At 34.1% G+C, this 14783-nt stretch overlaps 1 protein-coding gene across 1 annotated transcript in view; it reads right to left on the bottom strand.

Annotated features, from left to right (window-relative positions):
- Positions 1-5277, bottom strand: part of LOC123549421 (lipopolysaccharide-induced tumor necrosis factor-alpha factor homolog) — a 42883-nt gene extending 37606 nt beyond the window's left edge. The window contains exon 1 of the mRNA XM_053546706.1: positions 5192-5277. Within this exon, the coding sequence (XP_053402681.1) occupies positions 5192-5277 (86 nt within the window). The remainder of the gene's footprint in view (positions 1-5191) is intronic.
- Between the last annotated feature and the right edge of the window lie 9506 nt (positions 5278-14783).

Raw genomic sequence — 14783 nt, 5'->3', positions numbered from 1 at the left:
TTCGTACATGGTTAAAGGCGATTAACTGCTTTACTAACATCCTTTACTTTAGTGACACAAAAATCTGATTTTTGTGACAGTTTCTAAAAAAAGGTGGTGAGAAAAATAATATAAAATGATGAAAATAAGTAACAAACTCATTCTTTTACTTCATATAGATACTAAATAGTATTTTAACGTGTTTGGTCGATGATTTCTTTTTCAGTGTCATAGTAGGTGATATTTGTATATATAAGATACATTTTTTGCACTGGTGTGTATTTGAAACCTGTATGCTATAGATCATTTATTTGTTCATTCATGACTTTATATATTAATACAGAATTTTTTGCCCGGTAGAATTTATTATCCCTCTGAAGGCAATATATAATGTTCAATTAATTTATTTACCGAACCTGTTTGTCTGTCAAGTCACAAATAATGTACACGTTATATCTAAAGATCTTTTTCCTATTTCTGATTAATTACTGTAAAGAAACCATTTGTCAGGTTCTCGTATTGAACGTTCATTAAAGAAATGTTTTTATTTGTTTTAAGCAATTGTCATAATCGTGTTTAGATGTTCCTATCATTTGGTTGACAGCTAGCGTAATATACTGCCTGTCCACGGTATTGTAGAACAATATATCAAAGACAATTAACAAGTAATGACCCCACAATTGATCTGTATAGCTTTTTGCACGTTCTCTTAACGAACCTAATTAAGAAAATATACTGTTCTTAATGCATTTTTTCCTAATGCATTAGCTGTTAGTTAAAGAGCAAATACTCACTGCTTCATTCGTTTGAAAAATATTGAAGAATTTCTGTTTTCAATAAAGCCTTTGAAAATAACATTTCTTAAGACTATTTTGCTCGCTAAAGGGTGAAGGAAATTCAGTTTTGCCGATCGTTTATCTTTTTTATTTTTTTGGCTTTGATCAACAACGGAAGTCATCTTTGGACATTGTATAACATATATCATAATTTCAGTGTTGTGTGTTTTTTCTAAAGGTCATTTTCATTAGAAAAAGGTTATCTATGAGACATAGCCGTGAGTCAGTGTAGGATCATTCATTCTTGTTGTTCATTTTTGTAAATTATACATTCGATGACTTCCTCATTGCAAAGGAAATGAGCTAAGGTTTTGTGTATGGCTTTTTGCCGTGTGAATTCCTTGTCCATTGTGATCAAATAAAAATCCGTATTCATTCATAAACCGTCAGTTTGATGAACTTGTGGTTGATATCACTATCAGTAAGGTGCTTGAAAATATTACTTATACTAAATGAATAACTTTATAATAAATGGTACAGGAACTGTTTTTTTTTACCTATACATGTTCTTATTATAAATTTCCATATATAGTCTGTGAAACTGTAAATGTATATTGTGGTCATCATTTATGATGATGAGCCGTAAATGCTTAAGTCGAAATAAAGTTTCTGTTCTGTAAAACAGGCACATAGGTAAATAGATAAATAAATAAATAAATAAAGTAAAGGTCCATAATGCCTTTGTTTAAAATGTGGCTGCCACATGTTTTGTAACGCACATAATATTCATTATTTTCTTGTTAAGTCCTATTTTCATTACATTGTAATTGTTTTGTCTAATATTTGACATATTTTGAATATCTAATTAACATATGAGAAAGTCTTAAACATCAAAGACATTTTTACACTAGCTAAGAGTTGGAAATAACACATAATACCGAAATTTCATTGATTAGATGATAATTGCACTCTAATTTGTAGAAGAGTTTCCCCTAAATTCTTTTTTTCTACCTTCTCAGATACATGATAAGGAAATCTTACGAAATAAGATATGTACATACATCAAATTTCACGTGCATACTGACTGTAAACATGCACATGTATACGTTATGTGTGGCCTCTTATCTCGATCCCACTCATCAAATTCAATTGAACACTTCACCTTGTCATGACCGTAACCCTTAAAGCAGACTCTATCACCAGTCTGTCTGCGCCTAGATCCTCGGAACAGCAGTATAGATTACATCTTTGAAAATACATATTTGAACTTACACTGAAACAAATAAATATCATTGTTCCAATAGTTAAATTAATACCGACTGGTGGTAAAACTTCTTTTATGATTTATCCGCAATATCTGAAACTTGCAGAATGAGACTGACTGTATAATAGTGTAGCACAAAGTCTCTTTTTCTGTTTAGAAAAGTAACCTCAAATTGACAAAATAATACTAAAGAATCACTGAAAAACGCATTTATTAAGAAACCTATTTTTCATGTTTTGCACCATAGAATGAATCGTAGTTTTAAGTCTATGATATGGTAAAACTGCTTCTGTATTCCACTGTCTGTTAGCTGACAGAAACCTATTCTGGACAGAAAACTATTCATTTCAATTCCGACAATATCTTTGTTTGAGACAATTCATATTTGTAACATTTGAAATATCATATCTGGCCTGCGTGTTTACTTCTTGTTTAACACTTGTAAAACAGCGTAAACATACAAATGTTCCACTGGGTATGATTATCGTAATTTCTCGTAGAACATGCTCATAACTCAAAACAACAAGTGTACCAAGATAGCCGAGAAGCTCCGGATAGATACGGTCAAATGATACAAAATTACCGTCCAATTATCTCAACTAGATGTTCCATGTATTGACTTAGCATCCCACTCCACTAATTAAAACTGAGAGATTAATATCGCTAGTTCTAATTATCACCAATCATAGATTCATGTCTACGATAAGTTATTCAGTATCCTCGAATTGCTGAAAGGCTGTGGCTTATCAGAGAGGTAGGCGAACAGAAGGCGGCCGTGTTTGAAGTTACCGATGACCGACGTTCGTACACTGCCCGAGATTTACGTGCTGATTAAACAGTGATAAATACCGACATGAGTTCTGTATTTCTCTGCTCACTAGTGTCCTTATTCAAACCCAAACTTTCTTAAATGTCTTTTATTCTTGCAAATTGCCTTTTATGATGTTTTATATGCGAATGGATGCGTCCTGTGTGATGCTTACAACGTATCATAGGTGAAAAAGATTAAAGCAGAAATATCAGTTTGATTGCAACCTCTAGTTGTACGGCCTTTGCAGACAAAGATGTTTCTAAAACGGACAGCTGTCTCTCATTTTTGTCGTCAAATGGTATGTAATAAAAAGTGTAAAAGTAATATCATATTGTTGTCAGAATAACTAAATGAGCCGTGCCATGAGAAAACCAATATAATGGCTTTGCGACCAGCATGGATCCAGACCAGCCTGCGCATCCGCGCAGTCTGGTCAGGATCCATGCTGTTCGCTAACAGTTTCTCCAATTCCAATAGGCTTTAAAAAAGAACAGCATGGAGACTGACCAGACTGCGCGGATGCGCAGGCTGGTCTGGATCCATGCTGGTCGCAAACCCACTATGCTGGTTTTCTCATGGCACGGCTCATATACAATTGAGCAAAGAAATTGGCCATTTAGAGCCTTTATCAATTATTCAGGATTCTGTATAAAATGTAAAATATCTGAGGCGCGCTTCAAATGTTTTATTCGAAGTTCAATCTTTAATACGGGTTTTAACTCCCTTTTCTTAAGATTTTACATATTTCAGAAGTTTATCTTAAACACAGTAGTTTTTCTTTTAAAATAATGGTATAGATTTTACATAATTTAGTAGTTATTAGTAATGCAATACTGTCTTACTTAATTATTTGTTTTATAAGAGTGCATTCAGGCTGTGCTAATCAGTTCATTTTAGGCCTGGTCTAAAATGATAAAAGTCTTAAGACGTTTCTTAATATGGCAATAGTCTTCTTTTTTTTTTCAACTCAGTGTTTTAATGTACTGTACTTTTTATGGCAGTTTTTAACCAGGAAACCAATGGTAGGATTAACACAGCTTGCCTGACTTTTAATAATGTAAGATCACTGATCTTATAGTGTTGCAACGTGGGACGGGGTTTTGAGGTGTGTTGCCATGGGGTTATGCTTCTGTTGATGGAAGGGCATAGCAAAAACAGTTGCTGTGCGCTTTCATCGATAGTCGCTGGACTGTTTGGTCGGGTGTCATTGGGGGTTGCTTGACGTTGCAACGTATTAAGATACTCTGCCAGTGCTATTGTTGTATAGTTAAAATGTGATATGATATTTGTATAGTCTCTTATAATTCATTTATATGAACGGCCATTTACATGTAGTTTTACTGTTTTTTTATATGTATATTTACGTAAATGTAAATGGAAGAGACTCGAATAAACTAATAAACTCAAATTCAGTATTTGAACAGAAAGTTCACAAGTCCTAGCACCTCTTATAATACTTAAACAAACCCATTTAAGATAAAAACTAGTATTTGAAAACATCTTGCTCTTAGGTTTAACCCTGGTCCTAAGTATGCTTCGTGAAAACCCTAGACCAGTCTCACTTCTTGCGCAGCTCTGTCAGGCTATCAACTATTATGTACTAGACGGTGTAATCTTGTTTTCCTCTGTTTCCAGTTTTGCCGTACAAATCCCGTACAAGCTGGTTACCAGCCACATATTCTTATGACGCTCGTTTCTCTGCAGCAGCCGTTTGGAGGATTTGTGTCCTTAATCCGCAACTTAATCTTTCTTAGACTGAAAGAACAGTATAATACAACACGTTTTCTTAATCCATCAATGCGCTAACATAGCTGATTACATTGATATTCCGCCAGATTATTTGGTTAATTACAACACTTGGTCCATGTTTGATGACAGCAATAAAATTTTATTGTTTATTCCTGGATTTCAGACAATCGTTGCGCCAGGGAGAGAGCTAATTTTGTTGACAAGAACTGCGATGTTGACAAAATGATTTTTGTTTTGTTTATTTTATATGGAATTAAGTTTGGTAGTTTACAACAAGCATTAAGCTGACCGGAGTGAGTAAAACATATTGCAACTTCAGTTTGGTGATGGGTTTAATATGTCATATATCCGGGTGCATACCAAACAGAAGAAATGTACGCATGCGCAATTTGTTGTTTTTTTTATCTGAAGACGATATTCTTTAGAAAAAAAAATGAAAAAATAATGAAAATCAAATGGGGGAAAGCTTATCATTTTAGTGATCATCGTTTGATTATTACGATGAACCAGACCATCATTAAAACGGCCGACAGCATCATAGCAATCCACATCCTCCTCCTCCTCCTCGTCATCATCAAGTCATCACCGTCATCATTAATTTTCGTCTTTTACTTTTCTTTATCATAACCATCATCATTGTCATCGTCATCGTCGTCGAAATTGACGAGATCCTGTTCATGAATGACAGTACTTTTCATTTTCGGAATGATGATGATGGTGTTGATAATGACTGAAACGATTATGATGATCAAAGAGATGACGATTAAAAATACTTCTAGGTGGTGATAACAAAGAGGATTATAATGTTGTTGTTATTGTTGTTGATGATGATGTTGATGATGATGATGATGATGATGATGATGATGATGATGAGACAGATGGTTATGATAAATGCGATGACGGTGATAATGATAATACTTATGATGATGATGCATAACACTCTTGACGGTCTTGAAGTCGATGAAGAAGAAGAAGTTGTTGTTGATGGTGGTGGTGATGATGATGATGATGATGATGGTGGTGGTGGTGACGATGATGACTTCGACAATGAACTAAATGAGTTCCATTCTACAGACATAGTACTAGAGATCAATCAATGACACAAATAATAATCCTTCACTGCATTAACCTGTACACCGGTATGACACCAGTTAATAGGAAGGACGAAGTAACTGTATGGTTAAAAACTTAGTGATAAGTCATTTCATTGTAATTTCAAATTTCATGGTAAATGCTAAAGAGTTGTTTTCTTGTTGTTTTTTTTTATATATAAGATGTGTGATATGGTAGAAATAACATTAAATTTCAGCTTAAATATTGGATCTGAATTTATTGTATTAGACTTACTGTAAAGCATTTTCTGATGTCATACAATACTCATGTATTTGACAACTTTTTCGCATCAAGATAAGTTCTTCCCGCAATAATCCAGATATAATTGGGGATTAAATATTGATCAATGACTTGATGTGTAGAACTATCTGCAAGAGGGAATACATGGAAATTAAATAAAAAGTTTAATAAATTCTTAAACAACATTCTTCAAAATGATCAGATCAACACTTATGTATTATCTTTCGTCTTAAATGTTATGTTTAAACAACCAAAGTTACTTTTTTTAATTGCTTTTCATAATTTAAAATTTTACTTACTATGTCTACATTCAACTATCTTATGCACGCTTGCAACAGATTTGTCACATTTTACCCCAATTTTCATGACTGTAAAGTGCATTCTTGGGATACTTGGGCTACGAATCCAAGTTAATGCCGATGATATGGGTGAATACCTTCTTCTAACGAAAGGCATGCCAACTTTTACCCATGTAGTAGTTGCGACAGCGTGTCGGAGAAAGAGAGTAATGACACATACATCAAAGTAATAACACCGTTATATATTTCTAATGTGTGCGGGGAGGGAGGGGAAATGACAATATTTTGTTAACAAATGAATAACGCATCAAACTACAAAGTCTTTTTAATGAAATACATTGTGTCACTGACTGAACGTCTGCAACTGTATAAGACATTTTTTTTATTAAAAAGGGACATGAAACATTGGGAGAAATTTAAAATATAATTTAAACTTGTTTCTAGAAGTTACTTCAAAGAAGCTGACAGCCATCACAGTATCTAAAGTGGCAAACTTTTTTCTCAATTTTCTTTTTTTCTCTTATTCTAAATAAGACCGGAAATTCCTACATGGTATTCAGAATCCCCATACTGACTTCAGTATCTCTTTCATCCAAACTGCCTGTAGAAAACTCTTTTTGCCTGTTTCGAGGCGGTGTGAGAGACAATTCTAGATTTGATAAGGCTCTTGTCCATGTAACGATCTCCGGTCAGTTTACAAGAGCTGGCATTTCGACAGTTCATTATTGCCAAACGGTAATTCCATTACCGTGCCATTCTGATTAAAACGTCTGATAACACAGTTTCATTAATTTCTGATGATTGTTTCGAAAATTAAATGAAAATGCAGACGACAGTTTTTCTGTCTACTTTCCGATGAGATTTATTTCAGATATTAGATATTCTCTTTTTCTAAGTGAACTTGCAATGTATCCTGAAGTGTTGATACAATGATATGAAGCTAATTGTTAATACAATGGGTTCAAAAGGCGCTTTTCACGATATGTATTGAAGCTTGATCTATTATGTGTTCGTTTACAAGGAGTAGCTTCCGTATTTACATTAAACATGTGTGGCCGAGGCGCATTTACAGTTCATATGTGTGGCCGAGGCGCATTTACATTTCATATATGTAGTAGAGGTAAATTTACATTTCACATGTGTGGTCGATGTGCATTTACATTTCACATGTGTAGTCGAGCTGCATTAAAATTTCACATGTGTGGTCGAGGTTCATTCACATTTCACATGTGTGATCGAAGTACAGTCTAGCTGCTTTAAAATTTCACATGTGTGGCCGAGGTGCATGTTCATTTCACACATATGGTCGAGGTTCTTTCTAATTTCACGTTGAGGTGCATTTACATTTTACATGTGTGCTCGAGCTGCATTAAAATTTCACGTATGTGGTCGAGGTGCATTTACATTTCACATGTGTTGTTGAGGTGCATTTACATTTTACATGTGTGGTCGACCTGCATTAAAATTTCACATATGTGGTCAAGGCGCATTAAAATTCAACATAATTGGTCGATGTGCATTTACATTCCACATGTGTTGTTGAGGTGTATTTACATTTTACATGTGTGATCAAGCTGCATTAAAATTCCACATGTGTGGTCGAGGTGCATTTACATTTCACATGTGTTGTTCAGGTGAATTTACATTTTACATGTGTGATTGAGCTGCATTAAAATTTCACATATGTGGTCAATGTGCATTAAAATTCCACATATGTGGTCGATGTGCATTTACGTTCCACATGTGTTGTCGAGGTGCATTTACATTTTACATGTGTGGTCGAGCTGCATTAAATTTCACATATGTGGTCGATGTGCATTAAAATTTCACATGTGTGGTCGATGTGCATTTACATTCCACATGTGGTGTCGAGGTGTATTTACATTTTATATGTGTGGTCGAGGTGTATTAAAATTACACATATGTAGTCGAGGTGTATTAAAATTACACATATGTGGTCGAGATGCATTAAAATTTCACATGTGTGGTCGATGTGCATTTACATTCCACATGTGGGGTCGAAGTGCATTCACATTCCTCATGTGTGGTCGACCTGCATTAAAATTTCACATGTGTGATCGAGTTGCATTACAATTCCACATTTGTGGTCGAGCTGCATTAAAATTTCACATGTGTGGTCAAGCTGCACTAAAATTTCACATGTGTAGTCAAACTGCATTAAAATTACACATGTATGGTCGAGCTGCGCATTTACATTTCATATGTGTGATCGAGGGGCATTAACATTTCACATATGTGGTCAAGGTGCATTAAAATTTTACATGTGTGGTCGAGGTGCATTAACATTTTACATATGTGGTCAAGGTGCATTAAAATTTTACATGTGTGGTCGAGGTGCATTAACATTTTACATATGTGGTCAAGGTGCATTAAATTTTACATGTGTGGTCGAGCTGCATTAAAATTTAACATATGTGGTCGAGGTGTATTTACATTTAACATGTACGGTCGAAGTGCTTTCACGTTTCACTGCATTAAAATTACACATGTATGGTCGAGCTGCGCATTTACATTTCACATGTGTGATCGAATTGCATTACAATTCCACATTTGTGGTCGAGCTACATTAAAATTTCACATGTGTGGTCGAGCTGCATTAAAATTTCACATGTGTAGTCGAGGTACATTTACATTTCACATATATGATCGGAGCAATTGCATTTCATACGTATGGTCGAGATGCATTTTCATTTCATATGTGTGGTCAATGTACATTTACATTTCATATGTGTGGTCGAGGTGCATTTATTTTACATGTGTGGTTTAAGTGCATTTACATTTAACAATGTGTGATCTATGTGCGTTTACATTTCACATGTGTGGCCAATGTGCATTCAAATTTCACATGTGTGATCGAGATGCAATCAAATTTTACATGTGTAGTCAAGGCGCATTTTAAATTTCACATGTGTAGTCAAGGTGCATTTTAATTTCACATGTGAAGTCAATGTGCATTTACGTTTCTCATGTGTGGTCGAGGTGCATAAACATTCCACATGTGTAGTGGAATTGCATTTAAATTTTAACATGAATAGTTGAGGTGCATTTACATTTCACACGTGTGGTCGAGGTGCATTTACATTTCACATGTGTGATCAACTTGAATTTAAATTTCACATGTGTTGTCAATGTGCATTTAAATTTACATGTGTGATCAAGGTGCATTTAAATTTCACATGTGTGATCAAGGTGCATTTAAATTTCAAATGTGTGATCAAGGTGCATTTTAATTTCAGATTTGTGATCAAGGTGCATTTACATTTCACATGTGTGATCAAGGTGCATTTTAATTTCAGATTTGTGATCAAGGTGCATTTACATGTCACATGTGAGATCAAGGTGCATTTAAATTTCACAAATATGGTCAAGGTGCATTTAAATTTCACATTTTTGATCAACTTGCATTTAAATTTCACATGTGTGGTCAATATGTATTTAAATGTTACATCTGTAGTGAAACTGCATTCATTTAAATTTTACGTGAGTAGGTGAGGTGCATTTAAATTTCACATGTGTGGCCGAGGTGCATTTACATTTCACATGTGAAGTCAATGTGCATTTAATTTACATATGTTTGATCAAGGGGAATTTAAATTTCTCATGTGTAGTGGAACTGCATTCATTTAAATGTGCAATTAAATTTCACATGTGTTGTCAATGTACATTTGAATTGCACATGTTTGATCAAGGGGCATTTAAATTTCAGATATGCGGTCAATATGCATTCAAATTTCACATGTGTAGTGGAATTGCATTTAAATTTTACGTGTGTAGTGAGGTACATTCACATTTCACATGTGTAGCCCAGGTGCTGGAAATATTGCGGCATAGGTGTCCCATCTGTGCCACTTGATTGTTCAACTTACTCAAACCTTAGGTCAAACCTTGTAACTCTAGGTAACGTTTTTCTTTCTTAAGGAAGGCGGTCACTATAATAGTTATTGTCTTTTAGTGAGGTCGATAAATCGTCATATTGACCCAACCATAAAGGCAACAATTGTTTTTATATTAAATCCAACAACTGGAATATTAATTGTGGATAGGGTTGCAAACATTTGCAGCGGTTGGAATTTTTCTTATGTTATGTTCTTAGATTATGTACTACTATATCAGAGTCTAAATGACAAATGTTTGTAACGACTAGGACAATATTTTCTAACCAATGAAAACCTTAAAAATATTGCAGTTTAAGGTCAAATTATGCCAAAGCTATTGCTTTTTTGTTGTTGTTGAAATGACCTTGCATTTCAGTTTTAACTTCAGCTACTGAGTGAGGTAATTTAAATTTCTAATTATAGACTAGGTTATGATGTACTAAAATCATGATAAATCAGAATACTTCAATAAAGTAATACGTTAATACCATTCATAAGTTGAAACTTTAACTTAAACTTTTGAGTTTAACGCCGATTCCTTCACTTTTTTTAGATAAGGGTTGTCCTCTTATTATTATTATTGAAATGTGAGTCTCTTGTTTATGTTATGTACATACTGAGAGAATTTAATAATAAACTTAAACTTGAAGTGCAGATGGATGTGTTTACTTTGCGAACCCTTTTTCCATTTTAAGATACCTACATTATCTGAAGGCAAAATGTAACAGTTCTGTTCTTTTGTATTTAAAGATTTTTTTAAAAAAAAAATGGAACGCTCGTAGATGATGAATCTAACACTGCTATATAATTAATATCGAATACATTTGTTTTCTATATCTGCTCCAGACAATCGTTTTCAATTATCCGTTTAAGAAAGTGTTCCACTATATAAGATTTTGTAGGAAACTTTGATCTTAAACACGCAGTGATAAAAGCATAAAAAATCCGCAACAAAAACACAACAAAGTAGAGATATTTTAAACTGAACATAGATACGGCCCTTAACCACATCAATGGCGTAGGAGCTGGGGCGGCAGGGGCGGCACCCGCCGCCCCAATATTTCGAGGAGCAGCGAAATGCCGAACTCGTAAATTTTTGAAAAGGCTAGAAAATATGAGAAAAACTGAAAATAAATACAGCGGTCTTTCATTTATCATGAAGTGCATAATCTTGTCATATCGCTGACACCTTGCTAGATCACCTTGGTGACAGGGTATTGTACAAAATCGATAATCCGCAACGACCAAGGTCGCTGTATTATAGGCAATACATTAATTAATGAAAGTTAATCGTATTTAATTGCTTACTGCCAAACTTGCAATTAATGTTGTGTCTCAAATTCTGCCGACAAAGGAAAGTATCTTAAGTAAAACACAAACGCAAATCGGGATCTTTAGATGTCTTTACATAAAATATATTAAATTCAATATTTTTGACACTTAAAAAAAGGCGCCAATCATAATGATTAAATTCCAACGCATAAAATGTAGAAAAATCCTCATAGATTTTACAAATCTAGTTAAATTAACAAGTATTACAGCTTCTACATAAAAATATAAAAGGCCAATCAGCCTCGCAAATTTGCATTTCCAAATCGATCATTTGGTAAAAAGAACCCTGAACTCCGTTCATTCAACCCTCAATAGTTCAAAGAAAACAGTGAATTGCGTTTTACCTTTATTATGCCATTTAATGACTAAAATGCTATAAGGATTAGATTACCCCTTTAAGTCAGGGTCTTGTGCTCGATCCCCTACATAGACATTACTGGTTTTACCCTGGCAAGACATTGTCCGTATCTAACATCGTACCGCCATTACAGTGTTTAAACATAGGGGGTAAACTGTAAATAATGGTGAAAACTCGAAAAAAAAACCGAGTATGTTCAACAGATACTGAGCAGTCCATGAAGTCGCCAGATTGCACCATTTACGCTAGCTATATGCAAAATTTTCATGGGGCCGCCCCGGACCCCGTTCATAGGAGGGGGACACCCCCTCCCAAACCCACCCCCTTTGCCGCCCCAATGCTCAAATCGTCCCTACGCCCCTGCACATAATTATTATTGCAGGCTAAGAACTTTTCAAAAAAATTGCGTTGCTCGTACGCTGAATATAGGTTAACAAGACATTGCTTTGATAGAATATACAACTTCAGCGCAAAAGAATAATGTGTTGTCTTATATTATTATTACATATTTAGAAAAAAAAGTTGTTTTTACGAGATTTGAGGAGTTTTTTCTCCCGTAAAAAGATAAAATCTAAGTTCAGCAATAAATAATTTATGTTCTGTTCTCTACATATCAATTCTAAAACATAAATAAAATTTTAACTGTAGAACTAAAAATCTTGTTGGCAACGGCAGCATATCAAACTCCTTGTTATTGCATACTTCCGTGCATTATTTTGTTCTCCGAATCAAGAGGTAATTAATTTATACTAGTTTGCCTTTATCTATATTTGAGTTTAACACGAACGTTTTCTTATTTTTACAAAATTTCTCAATGTTTTCTGTAACTTATTCCGTCGTTAGTTTAAGCATTTTATGAAATTTATCTCTCACAAATATTAAGAATTTCCATTTCATCGCTCTCCAGTGAATAAAACCATGATATTACAGTCAAAGCGTAGTTATTAGATAATTACTGAAATTGAAAGTCGTTTAAAATGCCATGATAAATTCAGTGTCAGACGATCCCACGGGACACTGGGGTCGAGTATATGCAAATGGACCGAAATGAAGAACACAAGAATCTCATCATGTTTTCATTAAGAAATTTTGGCTGACGGATGAATTTTTTCTTTGATAACGGCCGACTGTGACAGAAGTTTGTATCTGCCTGAATTTAAAGCTCATTATTTTTATATCTTATTCGATACTGCAAATAAAAATTCAAGACAAGTACAGTTTGCAATACAAAAGGAATGTACCTGGCTTGAAACGAGATTTGTTGAACTGCAAAAGGCTTACTGCATGATATTTTTTTAATTTGTCATGCCTATTCAATTTTTATATATGCATTGATTACCTTATTTATTTATTTATTTATTTATTTATTTATTTATTTATTGATGAACTGTGTAACATCTAGGATAAAAACGGCTTTACTAATCACTCCATTTTTGAAGGGCATGCGCAAATTGTATGAGATATTTCCTAACACGTTTGCGATATTCCACTGAATTGCTCTTCTAGTTATCACATTTAGAGTCATTTAGGTCGTTTGTTTTGAAAAAAAAAGATGCTGTTACCTTAAATTCCAACTTTATTTTCGTACACCAACCTAAGGAATGTGGGTCTATCTAAGTTTTATCATTGGGTAAACAACGGGCACGCCACAGGGCTTAATTGGCTTAATAACGAACAGTAAAAACACTGCCATATCACACGTCATCTACAATCATATATGATAGCAAGATAATGTCCCTTGACTATTATCAAAAACTGACTAGATTTACAAAATAAACAAGAGAAAAAAGATCGTTTTGAACAAAAGTTTGAGAAAAAAATCAGCAAAATTGTAAATTTTAGGCAACAAGCAATCGACAAGAATCGGTGCATGCGGTTGGTATATTATTTGTCTGCAAAAGTTCTATTTTTGAGTAATAACAAAAAGAAAATAAAGAAACACAAACATTGTAATTTGGTGCCTGCACGACGTTTTCAGACTTATTTTTCGTTGCAAATTGCACATTATCAATCAGAATCTATAGCATGGGGCTTTCAAACACAGAAAAATATGTATATATGCAGAAACGTCATTACGTTAATTATATTAACAAAATGTTTCAATTAAACTTTTTTTAGCCAAATGAATTAATCAACTCAAATCGGTCACGAACCAAATTCCCCCTCCCCCCTCCCCCAGCTCAATTTGACCGAAGTGTTGGCCTTTTTTTCAAATCATGTCATAATTTTCTTTTTATTCCGTTTAGAATCGATAATTTTCATCTTAACAATTATACTCGTATGTTATTGTTTTTGTTTTTTTTATTATTTCTGTTCATCTTTGTCGAATTTCAAAGTTTTTGATCAACAAAATCAAAGGAGGGATTTTGTCTGCTTTGTTCTGATTGAGCTGAGGAATTGGGGATGGGGTGGGGTGGTTTGAGGGATGAGGGATGGGAGTTTGTCCTACATTCAACTCAAATGTTCACTGAAACCGTGATGCATCACTTTATTATATTAAATTCTAAATGACGCTTTACATAAATATTTGATTTTCAGCTACATTACTCAACATTACATGTAAGCAGTTTTGCAGACACATGTATCTAAGTTGGTACCTAATGCATTTTATGCTGATAGACTATGGTCTATGAATCAGGCAATTAAGTTTACACGGTTGGTATATTTTGTTGACCAATTGTCTCCTGTTCAGGTACAGTAATGTGTATTTTATTTGACCTTGCACTGTTAACAAATGATCTTGGTGTTGTACGCGTATCATTATTCAATTAACTGGACATTATTACGTCCTGTCAGCTAATTATTCATCGAAAAACTGTCAAAAAAGTGTTGAATTTGCTGAAAGCCAATTAAATCAGAAACCTGACCAATAGCCTGTCCAGACAAATTGATATTGTCAAGATAAGATTTTTTCCCAGTCAACAAGAAAAATTTTAATGTGCTATCTGAAAACCCTGAGTCAAATA

The sequence above is a fragment of the Mercenaria mercenaria genome, chromosome 6 (assembly GCF_021730395.1).
Source record: "Mercenaria mercenaria strain notata chromosome 6, MADL_Memer_1, whole genome shotgun sequence".
Classification (NCBI taxonomy): domain Eukaryota; kingdom Metazoa; phylum Mollusca; class Bivalvia; order Venerida; family Veneridae; genus Mercenaria; species Mercenaria mercenaria.
Note: the sequence above shows the minus strand (reverse complement) of the source record. Positions and strands in the feature narration are given on the sequence as shown.